This window comes from Silurus meridionalis, chromosome 24 (assembly GCF_014805685.1).
Source record: "Silurus meridionalis isolate SWU-2019-XX chromosome 24, ASM1480568v1, whole genome shotgun sequence".
Classification (NCBI taxonomy): Eukaryota; Metazoa; Chordata; class Actinopteri; order Siluriformes; family Siluridae; genus Silurus; species Silurus meridionalis.
In genome coordinates, this window is record NC_060907.1 from 2293892 (window position 1) to 2312613 (window position 18722).

At 38.7% G+C, this 18722-nt stretch overlaps 2 protein-coding genes and 1 long non-coding RNA gene across 4 annotated transcripts in view; all 3 read right to left on the reverse strand.

The window, feature by feature from the left end:
• Positions 1-18722, reverse strand: part of LOC124378386 (B-cell receptor CD22-like) — a 66868-nt gene that overhangs the window by 44218 nt on the left and 3928 nt on the right. For both annotated transcript variants that reach the window (XM_046838052.1, XM_046838051.1), the window contains exons 3-5: positions 18319-18567; positions 17645-17896; positions 17313-17561 (exon numbers count right to left, since the gene is read on the reverse strand). In XM_046838052.1, the coding sequence (XP_046694008.1) occupies positions 17313-17561; positions 17645-17896; positions 18319-18567 (750 nt within the window). The remainder of the gene's footprint in view (positions 1-17312; positions 17562-17644; positions 17897-18318; positions 18568-18722) is intronic.
• Positions 984-10633, reverse strand: LOC124378396 (B-cell receptor CD22-like). The gene is made up of 9 exons (XM_046838065.1): positions 10527-10633; positions 7671-7739; positions 5496-5840; positions 4076-4324; positions 2596-2844; positions 2372-2456; positions 2245-2287; positions 2036-2134; positions 984-1864 (listed from the first exon to the last, which is right to left on the reverse strand). Exons 2-9 carry the CDS (start codon positions 7726-7728, stop codon positions 1832-1834), a joined length of 1161 nt encoding a protein of 386 aa, XP_046694021.1. The 5' UTR covers positions 7729-7739; positions 10527-10633; the 3' UTR covers positions 984-1831.
• On the reverse strand, positions 16262-17194 carry LOC124378490. Its single transcript, XR_006924250.1, has 3 exons — positions 17138-17194; positions 16986-17031; positions 16262-16468 (listed from the first exon to the last, which is right to left on the reverse strand). It is a non-coding gene; the product is annotated as an uncharacterized LOC124378490 (long non-coding RNA).

Genomic DNA, 18722 nt, shown 5'->3' on the forward strand with positions numbered 1-18722 from the left:
ATAGATAGATAGATAGATAGATAGATAGATAGATAGATAGATAGATAGTCCCTCTGTGATGGATATGATATTTATATATATATATATACACACACACACACACACACACACACACACACAAAATAATTGACAGAAACAAAGACAACTGTGAATTAGGACACAATAAAATAATGATTAATAATAAGACAGGGATGGAGACACTGACTGGGTGCTTTGTGGTGAAAAGCACTAATATACTTATTCATGCACTGAACACGACTCACCTGAGATCAGTAGGAGAAACATCAGACAAAATTGGGGCTCCATTTTGAGGGACATCACTACTAAATGTTCTAAAGGAAAATAATAATAATAATAATAATATATATATATATATATATATATATATATATATATATATATATATATATAGTAGACTGTTTATTCAGCTTGCATATTTCTTAACTGCCATAATATCATAACCTTCCACTTCTGCACATTTCCTCTTCAATGCCACAGCCTAAGAACATCTATCTGTACTTCTTAATGTCGTTCCACACGTCTCTGCACTGTTATAGCCTTTATATTAATTCACATGCTGTACATATGCTACATATTTATCTTTACTATTTGCTCTATCTATCTATCTATCTATCTATCTATCTATCTATCTATCTATCTATCTATCTATCTATCTATCTATCTATCTATCTATCTATCTATCTATCTATCTATCTATCAATCTATCGATCTATTGATCTATTCCTCCGTTCTAAATTCTCTCTTTTTCAGCTTGATTGTTATGGTGCTGTTTTTCTATGTAAGTCTTTGCGTATCATTTTTTTTTTTTTCTGCTTTGCATTTTCATGAGAAGATTGAGATTTTTTTCACATTCTTAAATGTTTTGTTCCTTTTAAAGTTGTGGAATCTTGTTTAATATTTTTTTTTTATTTATTTATTTTTTTTTGGGACATTCTAATTAAAGAATGAAATTTCCAACTTGTCCAAGTCTGTATCTGCTTTTTCAGCTTTTAAATGTTTATTTGAGTGAAAAAAAAAATACAAAATGATATTTAAAGCTTTGCTTATGCCCAGAAATTCTACTCAGAAGGTCAAGAAGGTTTTAGCAAACGTCATAAGAGCAACATCATAATGTTTACATCATCAACAGTAAAAAATAAATAAAAATATAAGTAATGAAATAATAAAAAAAAACATCACTTCACTGCTTTAAATGAGTTTATAGCAGTTATTACTTTAGATTCATCAGTACAAACACATGAGCTGCTTAAATCTATAACACTGACCTGCAGTTTACAGTTTAGAGAAAGTAATACATCAGAAATATAATCAGTAATGTTAGATGACTAGCATGTTGCTAACAAAACACACTATCTGCATTGAAAGACTGATATTCTGTAATTCCTGCTACATGTGCCAGGGGGCAGTGGTGGTGTAATGACACTCCAGTCTGAATTGATTCTTGTCAGCTCTAATGGCACTTTAAAGATCATATTTGTCCTTCAGGTAGTCACTAACATCACCTGAGACATGCAGGAGAGCAGAACTTCAGAGTTCAGAGTTTATCATAGATTTGTTTGAAGTAATTTAATATTGGTTTAGCAAATATTTTAGGGTGGTAACTCCACTTGAACATATTAAACTGGCACTTAAAACAGCAAACACACACACACACACACACACACACACACACACACACACACACACACACACACTGGTTTGAAAGGATTAAAACAGTTTTAAATGGCTGTAAGTTGTTGATGTTGCTGGTGTAAAGAAGTGATTCAGCTTCTCCACTTCAGTGAGGAGTTCTCTCTATTCATCAGCTGTTTCAGGACTTTTTCATCATCATGTTCCTGATAGTCTGGAAGAAAACACACACAAGAACATCAGAAATGTGTGTTAAAGAAGAACATGTTACTAACATTTATTACATCAGCTGTGTATTGTAACTCACATCATCGAATGAAAAGAAGTCACATGATCACATTACTCTAATCAAATAGTGGTTTTGAGTTTAAAAGCTAAAACTCACTTCCACATTGCAGTAGTCAGAAGTGAGCGTGTCATCAGGAGGACTGGGATGAGAAACCTGTGCTGCATGCATCTTGTCTTTAGCCCTCAGCCCAACGTTCTGCAGAGATGAGGGGTGAAGAACATGAGCAGGTTCTGCTGAAGATCTTTACAGTAAGAGTTTATTAGGAACAAAGCAGCCACCTGATGGACATGTCTGTATTAACTCACCTGATAGTCACCTTCATCTGGATTATTCTTCCGTCTCCTGCATCTGCTCACATAAATTCTAATTGTTATTCATCGTAAACATCTTCAGAGGAATTAATAACTATTCGATCAGCATATTTATTCTCACCTCAGCCAGATGAATAAAGAAAGAAGAGCTGCAAGCCCCAAAAGTCCAAGTCCAACAGCCACATACACAATTACAGAGACTGGCGCTAGAACTCACACACACACACACACACACACACACACACACACACACACACAGAAAATTGTAAATATCCTTATTAGAAAGATGCCTGATCCACCATTAAGTGTAGCTCTAAACAAACAGGACATCTAAACATCTCTCACCATTTATAGTGATGGACACTGCAGCTGATCTCTCAGAGCCGAGTTTATTCTGAACCTCACAGTAGTACAGTCCACTCTGTAGAGCTCTGTAACTCTGTCCTGATCCTACAGGTGATGTTTCATTCTCCTTAAACCAGGTGTAGTTCTCCACAGGTGGGTTACCGTCACTGCTGCAGGTCAGATTCCTTGAACTTCCATCCACTATCTCACCAGAAGGACTGATAGACACTAAGACATTCTTTGGAGGATCTAACATGGATAGGAAGAAACAATTTAATGTAATTTAGAGATAATATCTGGTTCTGCTCTAACTTACCCCAAACTGAGACAGTTCGCGAGTAGAGGGCGGAGACGGACGGAACGAGTGGTAAGACTGCACCTGTAGCTGATGAGACTAATCAGTGTGCTGTGTATTAGTCCGGAGACTTCAATAAAGAGGAAACAGACACCAAGCAGAGGAGAGCGGAAGAGTCGCCGAAAAGTGATTGAGAGCAGGCGGATGCAGACAGAAAGGCCGGCCGATACGCGAGCGTGTGGGTGAGACCCGGGGTGAGATCTGGGACTCCGGGGCGAAAGTGGAAGTATATCAGCTCTCAAGCTCTCAACAGGTGGGTTAGCAGAACTGCTGCAGGTCAGAGTCACAGAACTCTGAAAGATCTACAGAGTTTTGTGATAAGAACGAAAAAAGCATGTCATATCTATTATTCAATGATATTATTAGGATTTTGAGCTGCATTTCTGCTTTTGTCCACTTGTCCCACTTGTTTTCCCACGACTGTAGAGTTTCCTTTCTTCTCAGTTTTATTGATTGCATTTTAACATTGTTTGGCGAGCCGTGTGTTCTCCTCCTGTTTCTCAAGGAGTTCTTTCAACTTTGTATGTGTAATGGTTTTTTCTTTTTTTTTAATCAATTAATTGTATTTATTTGTGATTTTGTTTGCTCTGGGAAATGAAATTTCCCCCCATTCCTTATGTTTCCAAAGACACTGAAATTAATTAGTGTTTTCATTTTTTTCTATATTTAGCATTCTGAACACTAAACACCACCACATTAATAACTTCATTAACAAAACACTTACTGCACAACCATTTCCCACCCTCACTGTATCTGTACACACTTTCTTGATTTTCTTTCTATACTTGTATACTAGTTTATATACTGTATATCAATATATTATTTTATATATTATCTATAAAGTAAATGGATTATAGTTTTCTTTGAAATGAAATAATTCTTTGACCTTTTTTTATCATGTCTAAAAATCAATATATTTATGTTTACTTTCTTGAAACAGTATAATTAGTGTATGTTTTGAAATACACTGAAATTCAGTTCTAATTCCACAATGAGAAACAATGAAAGAAGCTCAAAGTCACAGTCAGTGTCTCATTACTTTACTTTACATTCATTCCTGTGAATATGGAGTGATTTGTTTTATTTACATGTACAGATTATAAGAAGAAGTTAAATAAAACTCACATCTGACACTGAGGTATTGAGCAGGAGATGGGAGATGTTCAGATCCTCTTACAGCACAGTTATAACTGCCTGCATCCTCACTGCTGACCCTCTGCAGGTGGAGTTCGTTGCTCTTGAAGGTGTTTGTGGTTAAATCATGTGTGTTTTTGTACCAGATGAATGTTGGATCAGTCAGACTGCAGGTGGTTTTACAGGTCAGAATGACTGATTCTCCCTCTGTCACTTCTGCAGGAGCGATCAGCTGAAGATCTTAAACAATAAAGAAATCCGCTAAACTCTGCTTTAATTAATAGTTGCTATTTAGAAATAGAGAACTTTTTTTAGGATCTGAACCACCATTAAAGCTGAAAAGTTTTAAAAAGAAAGAAGTTTTAGGCTTTGATTTATTGTGTTTACATTGAGGTCTTCCATGAACTACAATTAATTCAAACAAATGGTATGTTATAAAACAGTGGTCCCAACCCCCGGGCGGCGGACCGGCATCGGTATACATACATTACATTATTTCCGTTTAATTTATTATCTAATTTATTATTTATTTATTACACATCTGTCTATGACTCACTCTTGATTCATGTCACGATGCCTCGGTCACATGTCTTACCTCCATCCGCTATCTTCTTAAAGGTGCTCTGGCCGCTAACACATAATACATTACCGCTAAACTCAAACACCCAAGCAAGCAAAATTAACTAAAAACAAAACAGTGGATTCACGTTCATTATTATATTTAGAAAATACTAGTTTTTATGGTTGTATCATTTTATTTTGTTGTCTTTATCCACCACACCCTAAAGGCCGGTCCGTGAAAATATTGTCCGACAATAAACCGGTCAGTGGTGCAAAAAAAGGTTGGGGACCGCTGTTATAAAAGACTAAAATAAAGATTATAAGAAGTGTATAAAAGTAACAGAATGAATATAACACCATCGTGTGATTTGGTGAAAAGTGCATTACAATCATCTTTTATTTTATCAATTCCTCTCCAAAACTCTCCTTGAAAATAAATAAAAGATTAGATTTTCTCATAACCCTGGAGAAAAAAATAATAAAATTTTTTACCAGTGATAGCGATGATTTCGATAAACTGTCATTTTAAAATCAGAACACAATTTGCAATTGTCTTTGCTTTTCAGGGTGTTTTTACTTCATTACCCATCAGCTACGGAGTGTCACATGGCTCACTAACCGCTCTCACCTGGTTATGCCTGGTTACAACCTATTTAAGTTTTGTTGGCTGCGTTTCTTGCATTAGCTTTTGTCATGTGTCTCTTATATTACAGTAAATGTTTTTCTGTTGTCCAGAATCCATATTCATGCCTATGTTCAATTTAATAATGATATCTCCTATATCTAAAAGATTATCGATGCATCAAATAAGATGATGAAAATAAGAAATAAATAAGATTATTTTATTTACCTGTAACTCCGAGTGTAACTCCCGGTTTCCCCAACCATTTTTCCTTCTCTACATTTGTTATGACTCTGAAGCAGTACTTGTGTTCATCTGATTTTTTCACATCACTCAGTCTGAGGGAAAAGTGATTTTGTTCACCTTCTAAATACTCCACTCGGCCTGAGTAACCTGGATCATCACGCAGATCAGTCAGCTCTTTATCTGGAGCTGGGTCTATTACCCAAAATGTTTTGGTCACTGTAACATCTGTTGGATGTGTGTGAATGATGCTCATAAACACTGTAGAACCTTTTAAAGCACAAAGCTGTGTTTTGTTGTGTATCACACTCCATTCATTTCCAAGAGCTTCTGAAACATGACACATGATTGGTGGTTATTTTCCTGAGCTCCATAAAACAGTTATCTTAAAGCTTCACTTCTCTAGAATAGAGTATAACATTTACCAGTGGTTTAACAACAACATTATTACTATTATTGTTAGAAATATCAAGTGCCTGTGTGAAAACATGTGCAAACATAGAAACACAGTACAATAAGTATAAAAAAAAAAGAATAGAGAATAGAAAATGGTCATAGTCAATTTGAATGCAGTGGAAACTAGTACATAGAGCCATTGTGGTGAGAAGTGCACATGCATCGTCCAAAACATTTTAAAACAGAATGCACAAAGAAGGAATTTATTTTGTATTTGTGTGTATGTTTGAGTCCAGCCAATGACCTAAAGAGTCTGATAGCTTGTGGGAAGAAACTGTTGCAGAATCTGTTTATAATGGGTGTGTTCGGTCTTCATTGCTACTGGTTTTAAAGATTCAGGCTGTGGTGATTAAAGATTTCTATAATGGAAAGTACAAGAATCAGCTCTCCTCACTTTCTACTGCGGGTGCTTGCAGTCTGAAAGAGTGCAATTTCCAAGCCAGCTTCGTAGAAGGCTATGAAGTTGCCTTTCAGGAACTCGAGCTGTGTCGCAATACTTTGGAAACGCTTCCACCTTGCTACAGCTCTGAATCGCGTGTGTAATTTGTCCAATTAAAGGCGCGGCATCACCGGAGGGGTGACATCATGATCAGTTAGCTATAAAAAGCACATGGAGTGAAGCCGACGGCAGCTTCTGTTTGTTTATGACGCACTCTGTGTGTATTTTGTTATTGTTTGTCTATTTTTTGTTAAAAAAAAAAAATGAAGGCTTTGAAAAAGACTAAGCACACTCTCAAGCTGTGCCTTTGGGTAGCTTGCATGGAAGCGGAGCACAATATTTTGGTTCTCGAGGAAACCCACTGCAAGCACTGCGCTCGCGTGTCTATGTGATCGCTCTGCTCCCGATGTGCACTCAATAATAATTTTTAGAATTATTGAGGCTGTGTGCATATAATGCATTGATAAATCCTAAAGATTTGTTAAATATCACAGTTCAGTCTCTGATCTAAAATCAGCTCAAGCCACAACTGACTGACCACATTGGAGAGTTTTTGAGCATGAACCGCCTTTTTAAGGTCGTGCCACAACATCTCAATAGGATTCAGGTCAGGACATTGACTAGGCCATTCCAAAGTTATTCAGATATTCAGAGGTGGACTTGCTGGTGTGTTTTGGATTATTGTCCTGCTGCAGAACCCAAGTTTGCTTCAGCTTGACCACACAAACAGATGGCCAGACATTCTCCTTCAGGATTCTCCTTTAGCAGACTTAATGGTTCCATTTATCACAGCAAGTCTTCCAGGTCCTGAAGCAGCAAAACAGCCCCAGACCATCACACTACCACCACCATATTTTACTGTCGGTATATGTTGTTTTTTTCTGAAATGTGGTGGTACTTTTACGCCAGACGTAATGGGACGCACACCTTCCACAAAGTTTAACTTTATAACCACTTCCAGACTAATAGATTTCAATCACTTTCTTTCTCATTTGGAGCTCCGCATGATGTGTAGCTTTGGAGGATCTTTTGGTCCACTTATATATATATGTTTCTGTGTTAATTATATATATATATATATATATATATATATATATATATATATATATATATATATATATATATATATATATATATACAAAAACAACTCTGAATGAAGACACAATAAAATAAAGATTTGTGGTAATATGCTTATGCATGCACTAAACAAGTCGCAACTAAAGCAAGGGGGTGAATTCTATCAATGATGAAAATGTGCCACTTACCTGAGATCATTAGGAGTAAAATCAGACAAAAATGGGGTGCCATTTTGAGGAACATCATTAATATAGGTTCTAAACAAAAAAATATTATTTAATTAAAAATAAAAATGACTTGCAAAAAGTTCAAAATAGATCAAACCATTTTTTTTTTTAGTTAAGAAAAATATTTGTTACTCATAATACACATGTACTTTGTCTTATTTCTACTGACTTTCATTCCCCTTCTCTCAAGCATATCCAGCACATACCTCCACCTCTCCAGGCTCTTCTCAACCTGCTCCCTACTTTTACCACAAATCACAATATAATCCGCAAGCATCATAGTCAAAGAAGTCTCCTGTCTGAAATCTTCCGTCAACTTGTCCATCACCACTGCAAACAGGAAAGGGTTTAGAGCTGATCCTTGATGCAGTTCTACCTACACCTTGAACCAGTCTGTCGTTCCTACTGCACACTTTACTGCTGTCACACTGTCCTCATAAATGTCCTGCTCCACCCTCACATACTTCTCTGACACACCTGACTTCCTCATACAATACCACAACACCTCTCTCCACCCTGTCGTACACTTTCTCTAATTCCACAAATACACAATGCAACTCCTTCTGACCTTCTCTATACTTCTCCATTAACATTCTCAAAGCAAATAATGCCTCTATAGTACAAATGCTATCTGAGGAAATGCATATGGTAATGGAAAGGTCTCTGGACAGATAGCATGACTGTTTTGAGGTATATACGGAATGAAAACAGAAGATTTCAAACCTTTGTTGCCAACCGTCTGAATGTCATCAGAGGTGCATCGGAGGTGTCTCAGTGGAACTACATAGGCACAAAACTAAATCCTGCTGACTGTGCCTCACCGGGACTGCACATTGATACATTTCTGAAAGATCAGTCCTGGATGGTCAGTGCTGGCCAGACCCTCCATCCAAACTCGTCTTCTCCCCAGATGATTCTGAATTAGGATCTATTAGCCTATTCTACCTCCAGGGTTGTTTGCAAAGGAAGATTTGTATGTCAGATGCTGCTGGAGGCAAGTGAAATTCATTGCCGATCTGTTCTGGAAGCGCTAGGTCCAAGAATATCTACCTCTTCTACAGACACGGTAAAAGTGTACCCGCGTCATACGCAACTTCCAACAAGGAGACATTGTACTGGTAGCAGATGTCGCCGCACCACGAGAATCATGGATGTTAGCCCAAGTCACTGAAGCCCTCCCTGATTCTAAAGTCTTGGTCAAGTCAAGTTTATTTCTATAATGCTTTTTACAACAGACATTGTCTCAAAGCAGCTTTACAGAAATCAACAGTCAAGGTGAACGGTGTGCATTTATCCCTGATTAGCAGCCTGCGGCAGGGAAAAATCTTGGTTCACAGGGTGCGACTTCAAACCCTAAGGAGCCAACTTCAGAGACCTGTCAGCCAGTTCTCTTGCTGGTAGAAGGCCAGCAACCTGAAGTTGCCTAGGCCAATGTGGACTTGTGCACGTGTTTACACTCACACAGATGCATACACTGATTATTTGCTTACAATAAATTGTAATTTGTAAATAGATCATGGCTCTTTAGAGAATTTTGTATTTGATTTGATTATAGCTTGGGGGGATATGTAAGAGACATTTTTTTTGGTTAAAGGTAAAATGGTAATATGTGCTATAGGAGCACCAATATCCTTTAGTTGTCACTTTTATTTTGAATAGGACTTTTAGTTTAATAGAGCTTAAGAGGGCCTCGAAGTTAAGATGGCCGCCGCTCACCCTTTGATTTTAAGATAGAGAACAGAGGAAAGAATAATAGTATAAATTATATGTAATAGAATAGAATAATATGAAAACAATAATAGTCACAAATATTTCACGTTTCTAATAGTTTTGACTTTTGAATAGAAAGACAAAACCAAAAATAAAACCAACAACAGTGTTAGTATTTACCCAATGGCCTTTCACAGTATATTGCTTATACAGTGGAACCTCGGTTACGAACGCCCCGGCATACGTATAATTCCGGTTACGAATCGCAGTTCATCAAAATTTTTGCCCCTGGTTACGAACAAAATTTCGGGATATGAACGTCGCGCACCAAAAAATCACAGGCAAGTCGGTTCTTTTTTTATCGCCACCCACGCTCTATCCACGCGTATCGGGATACGAACTTTTTAGGTTACGAATAAAGTACCGGAACCAATTAAATTCGTAACCCGAGGTTCCACTGTACAAATCTCAACTTGCCTAATTGGCTTTCCACAATGCTACATAATGACATCAGTGGCCTTCAATAGTCACAGCTACAAAGCCTCATGTTCAAACTGTCTCATTCCAGAACTCTCATTTTTCAAAGTGTGCAGAACAATTTCTAATTCTGTGTGGGAAAAAACACCACTCCAACACTGGTGTTTATCACACGTGTGTACACACAGATGTAACTATATACAGTTATCAATCCTACAGATTCTCTACATGACTCTGTTCCTGCACAAACACATTCATTTACATAAAACAACATCCCCAAATCACCATATACACTAAATAACTTCATTTAAAGTGTGATTATATGGATATATTTTGTTTTATTGTTGCAAATATATTAATATATAATCTTGTAGCCACATTTAGAGTTTGTAATTTGTTATAAAACAGACACAGTCACAATATCATAATCATAATTCATCAGAATATTTAAGTTAAAACTCCATATTTCTCAGCACTGAGAGTCGATCAGTAAAATGTTTTCAAAGGAAGTAAAACAAATTATTTGCACTGAATAAACAACAATAAATCTTTTTTTTTATGTTCAGGAAAATTAAAGATTAAACTAATGAATAAATTTAGTGAGTGAAAATATAATAAATAGTTTCTCACCGTGTTCCTCGACCTTTATGTATGACGACCAAATAGAGAGTAAAGAAAAGTGTGAGAGTTGAAGGACTTGTTTCACACGAGTTTCAGACGAGTTGTTGATGAGTCCTTTTTTCTCTTTCACTGAATTTGTTGCTGCAACTGAGAAAGTGTTGCTTTCTACAGTTTTAACACGTCATGTCTGCATTCTGCACATTATTTTTACCATCTCAGTAAAGAAGTGTGAAAAGAAATGAAGAGGTGTTGGGGTGAGACCACTGCATCTTCAACTGCTGTAAAACACACAGCATGGCCATTAATACCCTAAACCACTAAACACACTCAAGAAAAAACACACGTGTTGAGCATAGAGTCATATAAAAATGATCAGGTTAATGTTAAGATTTGGTTAGATTGTTGTCTATACGTTTATAATTGTTTCTAAACTTCATTTTTTATTGTTTCAGTATTGTGTTTAGTTTAAAAAGTTAAATCCTGATTATTGGAAAAACCTATGGGCTTGAACAAGCAGAAACAGTAGATTTTGCTCCTCAGGATGTAACACAGTGATTACCAGGGCAAAAAGAGGGAAAAAAACACAATCTGGACCATGTATAAAATCTGGCCCATAGGCAAGTTATGACACACTGTCCGACTGGACACAGCCGGTGTTGCTTCTCCTGGTCGGGGGCTGGGAATGGATAAAATTAATAAATTAAATCTATCGACCTTCATGTACAACGACCAAACAGAGAGTAAAGAAAAGTGTGAGAGTTGAACATCTGTTGTTTAAGTCGTTTTTTCCTGATGAGTCCATTTTTCTATTTTTACTGAATTAGTGGCTGCAACTAAGAACAGTACAGTTTTAACACATGTCTGCATTGTGCACATTATTTTTATCATCTCAGTCAAGAAGTGTGAAAAGAAATTAAGGGGTTTGAGATAAAGTCACTGCATCTTCATCTGCGGAAGTGAAACACACAGCATGGTCATCATCACCCTAAACCATTAAACAAACATGATAAAACACAAGTGTTGAGCATAGAGTCATGACTTTTATAAAAATTATCAGGTTAATGTTTAGATTTGGTTTCATCGTTGTATATACGTTTATCATTGTGTCCACTCTTCATATTATGTTTAGCTTAAAAGTAAAATCCTGATGGTTGGAGGAACCTGTGGGGTTGAACAGGCAGAAACAGCAGATTTTGCTCCTCAGGATGTAACACAGTGATCACCAGAGCAAAAACAAAGGGAAGAAAACACAAAGGAGCCAAGTGACTCCTTGTTTACCACTGTATTCCCCACCAGATGTCGCTATTGTATCCCTCTGTCCTTTTTTTTTTCACATTGACTTTACTAGTGTCTAATCTCTCCTGTGTATATTAAATTCCTCCTTTTTCTCTTTTTTTTCAGCTTGATTGAAGTCTTTGTTTATCGGGAGTTTTTTTTTTTCTGATTTGGTTTTTCATGAGAAGACTAAGATTTTTCATATACTTAATGATTTTTTTTCCCTTTTAATGTTGTAGAATCTTTTTTGCTATTGTCTATTGTTGTTTTTGTTTACATTCTAATTAAATAATTAATTTTTCAACAAACAAAAGCTTTTTGAGTTTTTTTTTAACACCTGGCAACCTGCTGTACCATCATTTTCAAAACACTGGTCAGTTTTGTGGAGTCTGACCACAAATGTTTTTCAATATAATCACTGCTATACCAAATCTCATGTTTTAAATATTTATTTGGAGTGGGGAAAAAAAATAAATGAATAAAGTTTTTTGAAGCTTTGGCTTGTTAAATCCTCTGCTCAGAAATACTACTCAGAAGGTCAAGAAGGTTTCAGCAAATCTCATAAGAGCAACATGGCTACTCACATCATCAACAGCAACAAAAACATCACTTCACTGCTTTAAATGACTTTATAGCAGTTATTATTTTAGATTCATTAGAACAAACACATTAGGTGCTTAAATCTATAATACTGACCGTCTCTAGGTAGCGTATGTAACCTTTGTTCACAACGTCACAACGCTTTGGCAACACCTTCGGGTTGTTCACGCTCTGAATCACGTGTGTAATCCAGCCAATGGCAAAAGGCGCCGTCACCGGCGGGGTGAAGTCATGACTAGGAAGCTACAAAATATGCATGCAGTAGAGCCGACACTAGCTTCTGCAAATGAGAAGAAAGCATGGCAGAGATGCAGGGAATGTGGCTCGGAGACGCAGCATCTCGTTCCCTCATACGTAACCTAGAGACTTGAGCTGCTTCACAATGCTTTGGTAAGGAGTGTCCAATCATGCCACACTAACCAGTCTTAGCCTAGTGTGTGAGAGCACATCCAGACCGCAGGACAGAGGAGCAGGGAGTGGCTCTAAGGTCAAGGTCATAGAATCTGACAAAGGTTAGCGGGGTGGACCAGCACACAGCGTTGCAAATATCCTGGAGTGGGCCTCCAGCGAACCAGGCCGTAGAGGCCGCCACACAGCCTTGACCCTGAAAGGAGCAGGGAGACCAGAGAACGCATATGAGGATGAAAGAGCACCCACAATGCAACTACTGAGAGTCTACTTGTTGGCAGGAAACCCTTTTCTATAGGGGCACAGTTGGTTTCGGTTTTCATGGTCAGGGGCTTAAAAAGAAGGAGGGTAGAATACCTGCAGCATGACAGGTTGTGGGGAGCCGTGGGCACCTTAGGTACATACCCTGGTTTAGCATAAAGGAAAGCACTGGCCATGCCAGGGGTAAACTCCAGGAGAGAAGGGGCCACGGAAAAAGCCTATAGGTCCCCAACCCTCTTCAGGGAGGATATAGCCAGAAGGAAGCAGTCTTGATAGACAGCCTCAGCCAATGGCTCAAAGAGGGGCTCTGACAGAGCCGCCAGAATGATGGCCAAGTCCCATAAAGGCACTTTTGGTCATGTCCCGGGCCTCAGCCTCCGGGTGCCGTGCAGGAAACGTGTCACCAAAGGGTGTTTACCTAGCGACTGCCCAGAAAGCGGGTCACAATAAGCTGGGATAGCGGACATGTAACCCTTCAGGGTTAAAGGAGCCAACCCTACTGCAAATTTTCCTGCAGGAACTCCAGCACTGAACTAACGCCAGTAATTGGGTTCAATTGGTGGTGCCCCCACCACACAGAGAACAAGCACCATTTACCGGCAAACAACCTCCCTGTAGAGTGAGCTCTGGATTGGAGGATGGTATGCACCACCTCATTACAGAGACCAGCTGCTAAGAACTGGGCCACAGCCTACATAACTCTGATTTGGGGTGAACCAGAGTACCCCACCCCTGGGAGAGGAGATCCCTCCTGGAAAGAATCTTCCAAGGAGGGAACCAGGAAACCAGAACGCTCTCTAAAACTCACGAGCAGCGCAATAGGGGGAAAGGCATACAAGCGTAACCTTGGCCACGTCTCCTGAGTCGCAAACAGATCCACCTGTGCTCTGTAAAACCTCCGCTATATCTGCGACTCCATTTCCTGAGCCTTGGCCCTTGCCTCGAAAGCTTGCCTCGAAAGGGCGTCTGCTCTCCAATTTAAATACCCTGGGATGTAGACAGCCATCAATAAGAGCAGTTTCCCGTGGTACCACAAGAGTATCTGCCATGTCAGCCTGTATAACGGGCGAGACCGGAGACCCTCCTGATGGTTAATGTCAGAGACCACTGATATCCATACAGAATGCTTCAGACCCAAAAACATGGCCAGCATCTCTAGGCAGTTTATGTGCCATGTGAAATTGAGCCTGTTCTACCGACCTTGGGCGGAGCGTCCACTCATGACCACTCCCCACCCGTGAGGGATGCATCCGTTGTTAGCATTGCGTGATGACAAGTAGCTCCCAGGATGGGGCCTTGTAACAGGAACGCAGGTTCTTTCCACATATTTAAGGCCCGAAGGGCTCGTCGTGAGACCTTGATAGTGCGGAGTGGATTGCCCTTTTGGGAGAACCCTCCGTCTCTGAGCCCCCACTGGAAGGGTCTCATGTGCAGGACGCCAAGTGGGATCACATTGGATGCTGCTGCCATGAGTCCCAGCAGCCTCTGGAACTGCTTCACAGTGAGTGACTGACCTTCTCTCACTCTCTTGACTGTCGTGAGGATAGCTTCGATCAAAGCGGGAGACAGCTGTGGCTGCATAACGGCCAATGAGTCCCACACCACGCTTATGAAAGTGGTTCTCTGTACTGGAGAAAGCACACTGTTCTTGGTGTTTAGTCTTAACCACAGCTCCTTCATACATGTGAGAACAACATCTTGATGCCGGACTGCCAGAAACTCTGATTGAGCTAATATCAACCAATCGTCAATATAGTACAGGATGCGGATGCCCCGAAGCCTTAGCTTTACATTTTGTAAAGGTGCGGGGGAGAGCGCCAGGCCGAATGGGAGGACTCGTTATTGGTAAGCTTTGCCCCCAAAAGCAAACCTCAGGAACCTCCTGTGAGCAGGAAAGCTGGATATGTGGAAGTATGCGTCCTTTAGATCTATCATGACAAACCAGTCCTGTGACCTGATCTGAGATACAACCTGCTTGAAAGTGAGCATAGCCGAAACTTAGCCATTTCCTTGGTGACCTTAAAAGATAGGTCGGCAGCACCATAAGATTGTCAGCCCCAGAGCTGAATCTCTCTTCCATCTCTTGCAGCAGTTCAGCCTGGTATGCTTGTGTGGAGGCAACCCGCAGCCTAAGCCTTGCCCACTGAAACCAAAGTGGCTTGCAATGGTTTAGTGGGCAATACCAGGTAAAAAGGCAGGCCCCAGGGTGAAGGCTGTAAATCAAGGCACAGGAAGCGCTCATCCAAAATATATCTTTCATACAAAGAAGAAGGCATGAATGAACATGGTCCAGGAAATATTCTGTTTTTTCTTGGCCAAAGCTTATTAATTTTTTATATTTTTTTTATATGGACCAAATAAGGTTTGGCTCCATCCCATCCTATCCCTGTGTTGCGTGGCAATGTAGCCTGAACACACGACCATGGTCTGGGTCATGGATTTGATGTCTGTTTATTTTTATTCCTATGTATTTACTCTGAACTTGCTTCCACTATCACATTTGCTTTACATGATATTTCTAGATTATCTTTTTGCTTCTTGATTTATAGCTGATGTTTGGTGAGGATGGTGTGACAAAAAAAGTCTACAGCTTTGAAGAGAACAGAGTTTTATTTATTGCTGAATGAATATTATGAATAAATGAACACAAAAGCGTTTCCTGTAGGGCAAAGGAGTTACAGCAGAAGTTGATTATAGAAGAAACACAATGATAGTGTGATTAGTGAAGCTGTCACACACCTTTGTGCTATATAGATCTCTGAACACTTTTGAAGAAACAAATTGTATTAAAATCCCTCTCGAATTTGATTACACTTTGAACTGGACTCTAAGTTAGTGGGCGGAGTTTATCTCTATCTGAATAAAATGCTGGTAAATATGTACACTTATACAATATCCTCTCATTGATTTGTTTTATATTTTATTTGTTGAGATCTATAGCGAGGATCCAGTAGACATCAGAAACTTTAAAACTGGATTTATACGGTAATAGTTTTCAGGCTGATTTTGTGACACACAAACTTTACACATCAGAAACAAACTGATAAATTCTGTTCATTTCATGCTGCTGTAGATCACACTGAGATCCTCAGCATTGGAAGACCTACAGAAAGAGAGTAAATGATCACACTAAGATCCAGCAGAAGATCTTTTCCAGATCTGTTAGACTGAAGGAAACAGAGCAGCTCTTCTCACCTGTCGTCAGCACCAGTGCGTGTAAATTTAACACTTGCGTACTGAACCTCGTCCTCCCCAGAGGCAGAAGTGATTGCAGCAGAACTTCCAGCATCCCCGAGATCAACAGCACGCTGGCGTACAACTTTAGCATAAAGGTCTTCCTCCTGATTGGCTGAAGCTGAATCAGATGCAGTGTTGAATCTATTCACTGCTACATATTCATTAAAATCCTGATGAGAAGAGCATGAGATCACAGAGACAAAGAGTTGGCAAACATCTTAATTTATATCACAGCACTGTTAAATTCTGGATTGTGATTGGTCAGAAGGAGTTGATTTATTATTAATAACAGCAGATCTTTTACTTGTTCTAATGTCAAGCCTGAATTTTGTGTCATAATAATTTCATGAGAGAAAAAAAGTGGAAGGTGATGATCGACTGTTTTTAGCTGCTAGACCATAAGTAAGAACAGAAACTAACAAATTATTTAGCTTGTTAGTTTTGTTAATAACCACAGGAAATGTAAATGTTAATAGATAATAATTTTGACATGATATTTATTACAAATTATTGGCAAAAGTGAAATAAAACAATTGGGAATGTGCTGTTATTGGAAAATAATCTTCAACTTCAAGCAGGTAACAGTTCCTCTGCCTTATTGCACTGTTGATGTTGTTGATTATTTTACTATAAAAGCAGCAGAAAATATTCAAACACAAGACAACATTTATCTGTACACATTTTTACCTGTTTTCTACTTTGGTCTACTGGTGACTCAATTCTTTTATTCTTTCTGCAAAAAATAAACAAACAGCATTGAACAAAATCTATTGACATCATTAGCAAACTGTAGTTTTTTGATCATGTAATAAATAATAAATGATCCTGTATTTTCTCACCTTTTACACAAGATGATGACACCAATGACACAAACACACACAACCCCAACACCCCCAACACCTGCATACACACCTACACTCTGATCTACTGTGTGGAAATAAAATGTTATAATGAATCAGTGTTAAATATTATACAGTGTAATTCTGATTTATAGATTTATATCATCTCTCTTACTGGTTATAGTGATGGACACTGCAGCTGATCTCTCAGAGCCGAGTTTATTCTGAACCTCACAGTAGTACAGTCCACTCTGTAGAGCTCTGTAACTCTGTCCTGAACCTACACGTGATGCTTCATTCTCCTTAAACCAGGTGTAGGTCTCCACAGGTGGGTTACTGTCACTGCTGCAGGTCAGAGTCACTGAACTGCCCTCCACTTTCTCACCAGAGGAACTGATGGACACTGAGATGTTCTTTGGGGAATCTATAATGGGTTGGTAAATGAGTAATACATCTATAATAGTTTTATCTTGCATTGACTGTAAGAAGATCTTCAGCTTTACTTACACAGAACATTCAATGTTACACTGGTGGAGTTCTGATGTCCGGCTTCATTACTGCACATGCACTTGTACTCTCCACTGTCCTCCAAACTGATATTAAAGATGGTGAAGGTCTTTTCTTTTCCCACTGATGCTGATTTATTAAACCAGGTGTAGGTCTTCACAGGTGGGTTTGCATCACAGCTGCAGGTAAGATTCACTTTACTGCCCTCCACAATCTCACCAGAGAGACTGATGGACACGTTCTTTGGAGGATCTAAAATAGGTTGGTAAATGAGAAATATATGTATAATAGTTTTTTTTTCTTGTATTGACTGTAAGAAAATCTTCAGCTTTAACTTACACAGAACATTCAGAGTTACACTGGTGGAGTTCTGATGCCCAACTTTATTAATGCACATGCACTTGTACTTTTTACTGTCCTCTAAACTGATATTAAAGATGGTGTATTTCATTGTTATAATGAATACTTTTGCATTATGTTTCATTGTTGTTCAGTAATATCTGTGGCATCTTCAAATCTAAACCATCAAGCAGCCTAAAATACATTAACATGCTACCCTTCACCACAGCTTTTGAGACTTACAGCTGAAAATGCCCTCCTATCTTTAAATGTTAAATACTTATGCTTAATACTTATAAGGGTTATGCAATAAGAATAAACTAAATAAAACTCACATCTGACACTGAGGTATTGAGCAGGAGATGGGAGATTTTCAGATCCTCTTACAGCACAGTTATAACTGCCTGCATCCTCACTGCTGACCCTCTGCAGGTGGAGTTTGTTGCTCTTGAAGGTGTTTGTAGTTAAATCATGTGTGTTTTTGTACCAGATGAATGTTGGATCAGTCAGACTGCAGGTAGTTTTACAGGTCAGAATGACTGATTGTCCCTCTGTCACTTCTGCAGGAGCGATCAGCTGAAGATCTTATACAATGAGAGAAACATTAAATCTGCATTAATAATCCACCTGCTCATTTCCTCGATCTGTGCTTAACATTTATACACATAAAAAAGCATAAAGTTCTCATCATGTGTGTGTGTGTGTGTGTGTGTGTGTGTGTGTGTGTGTGTGTGTGAGA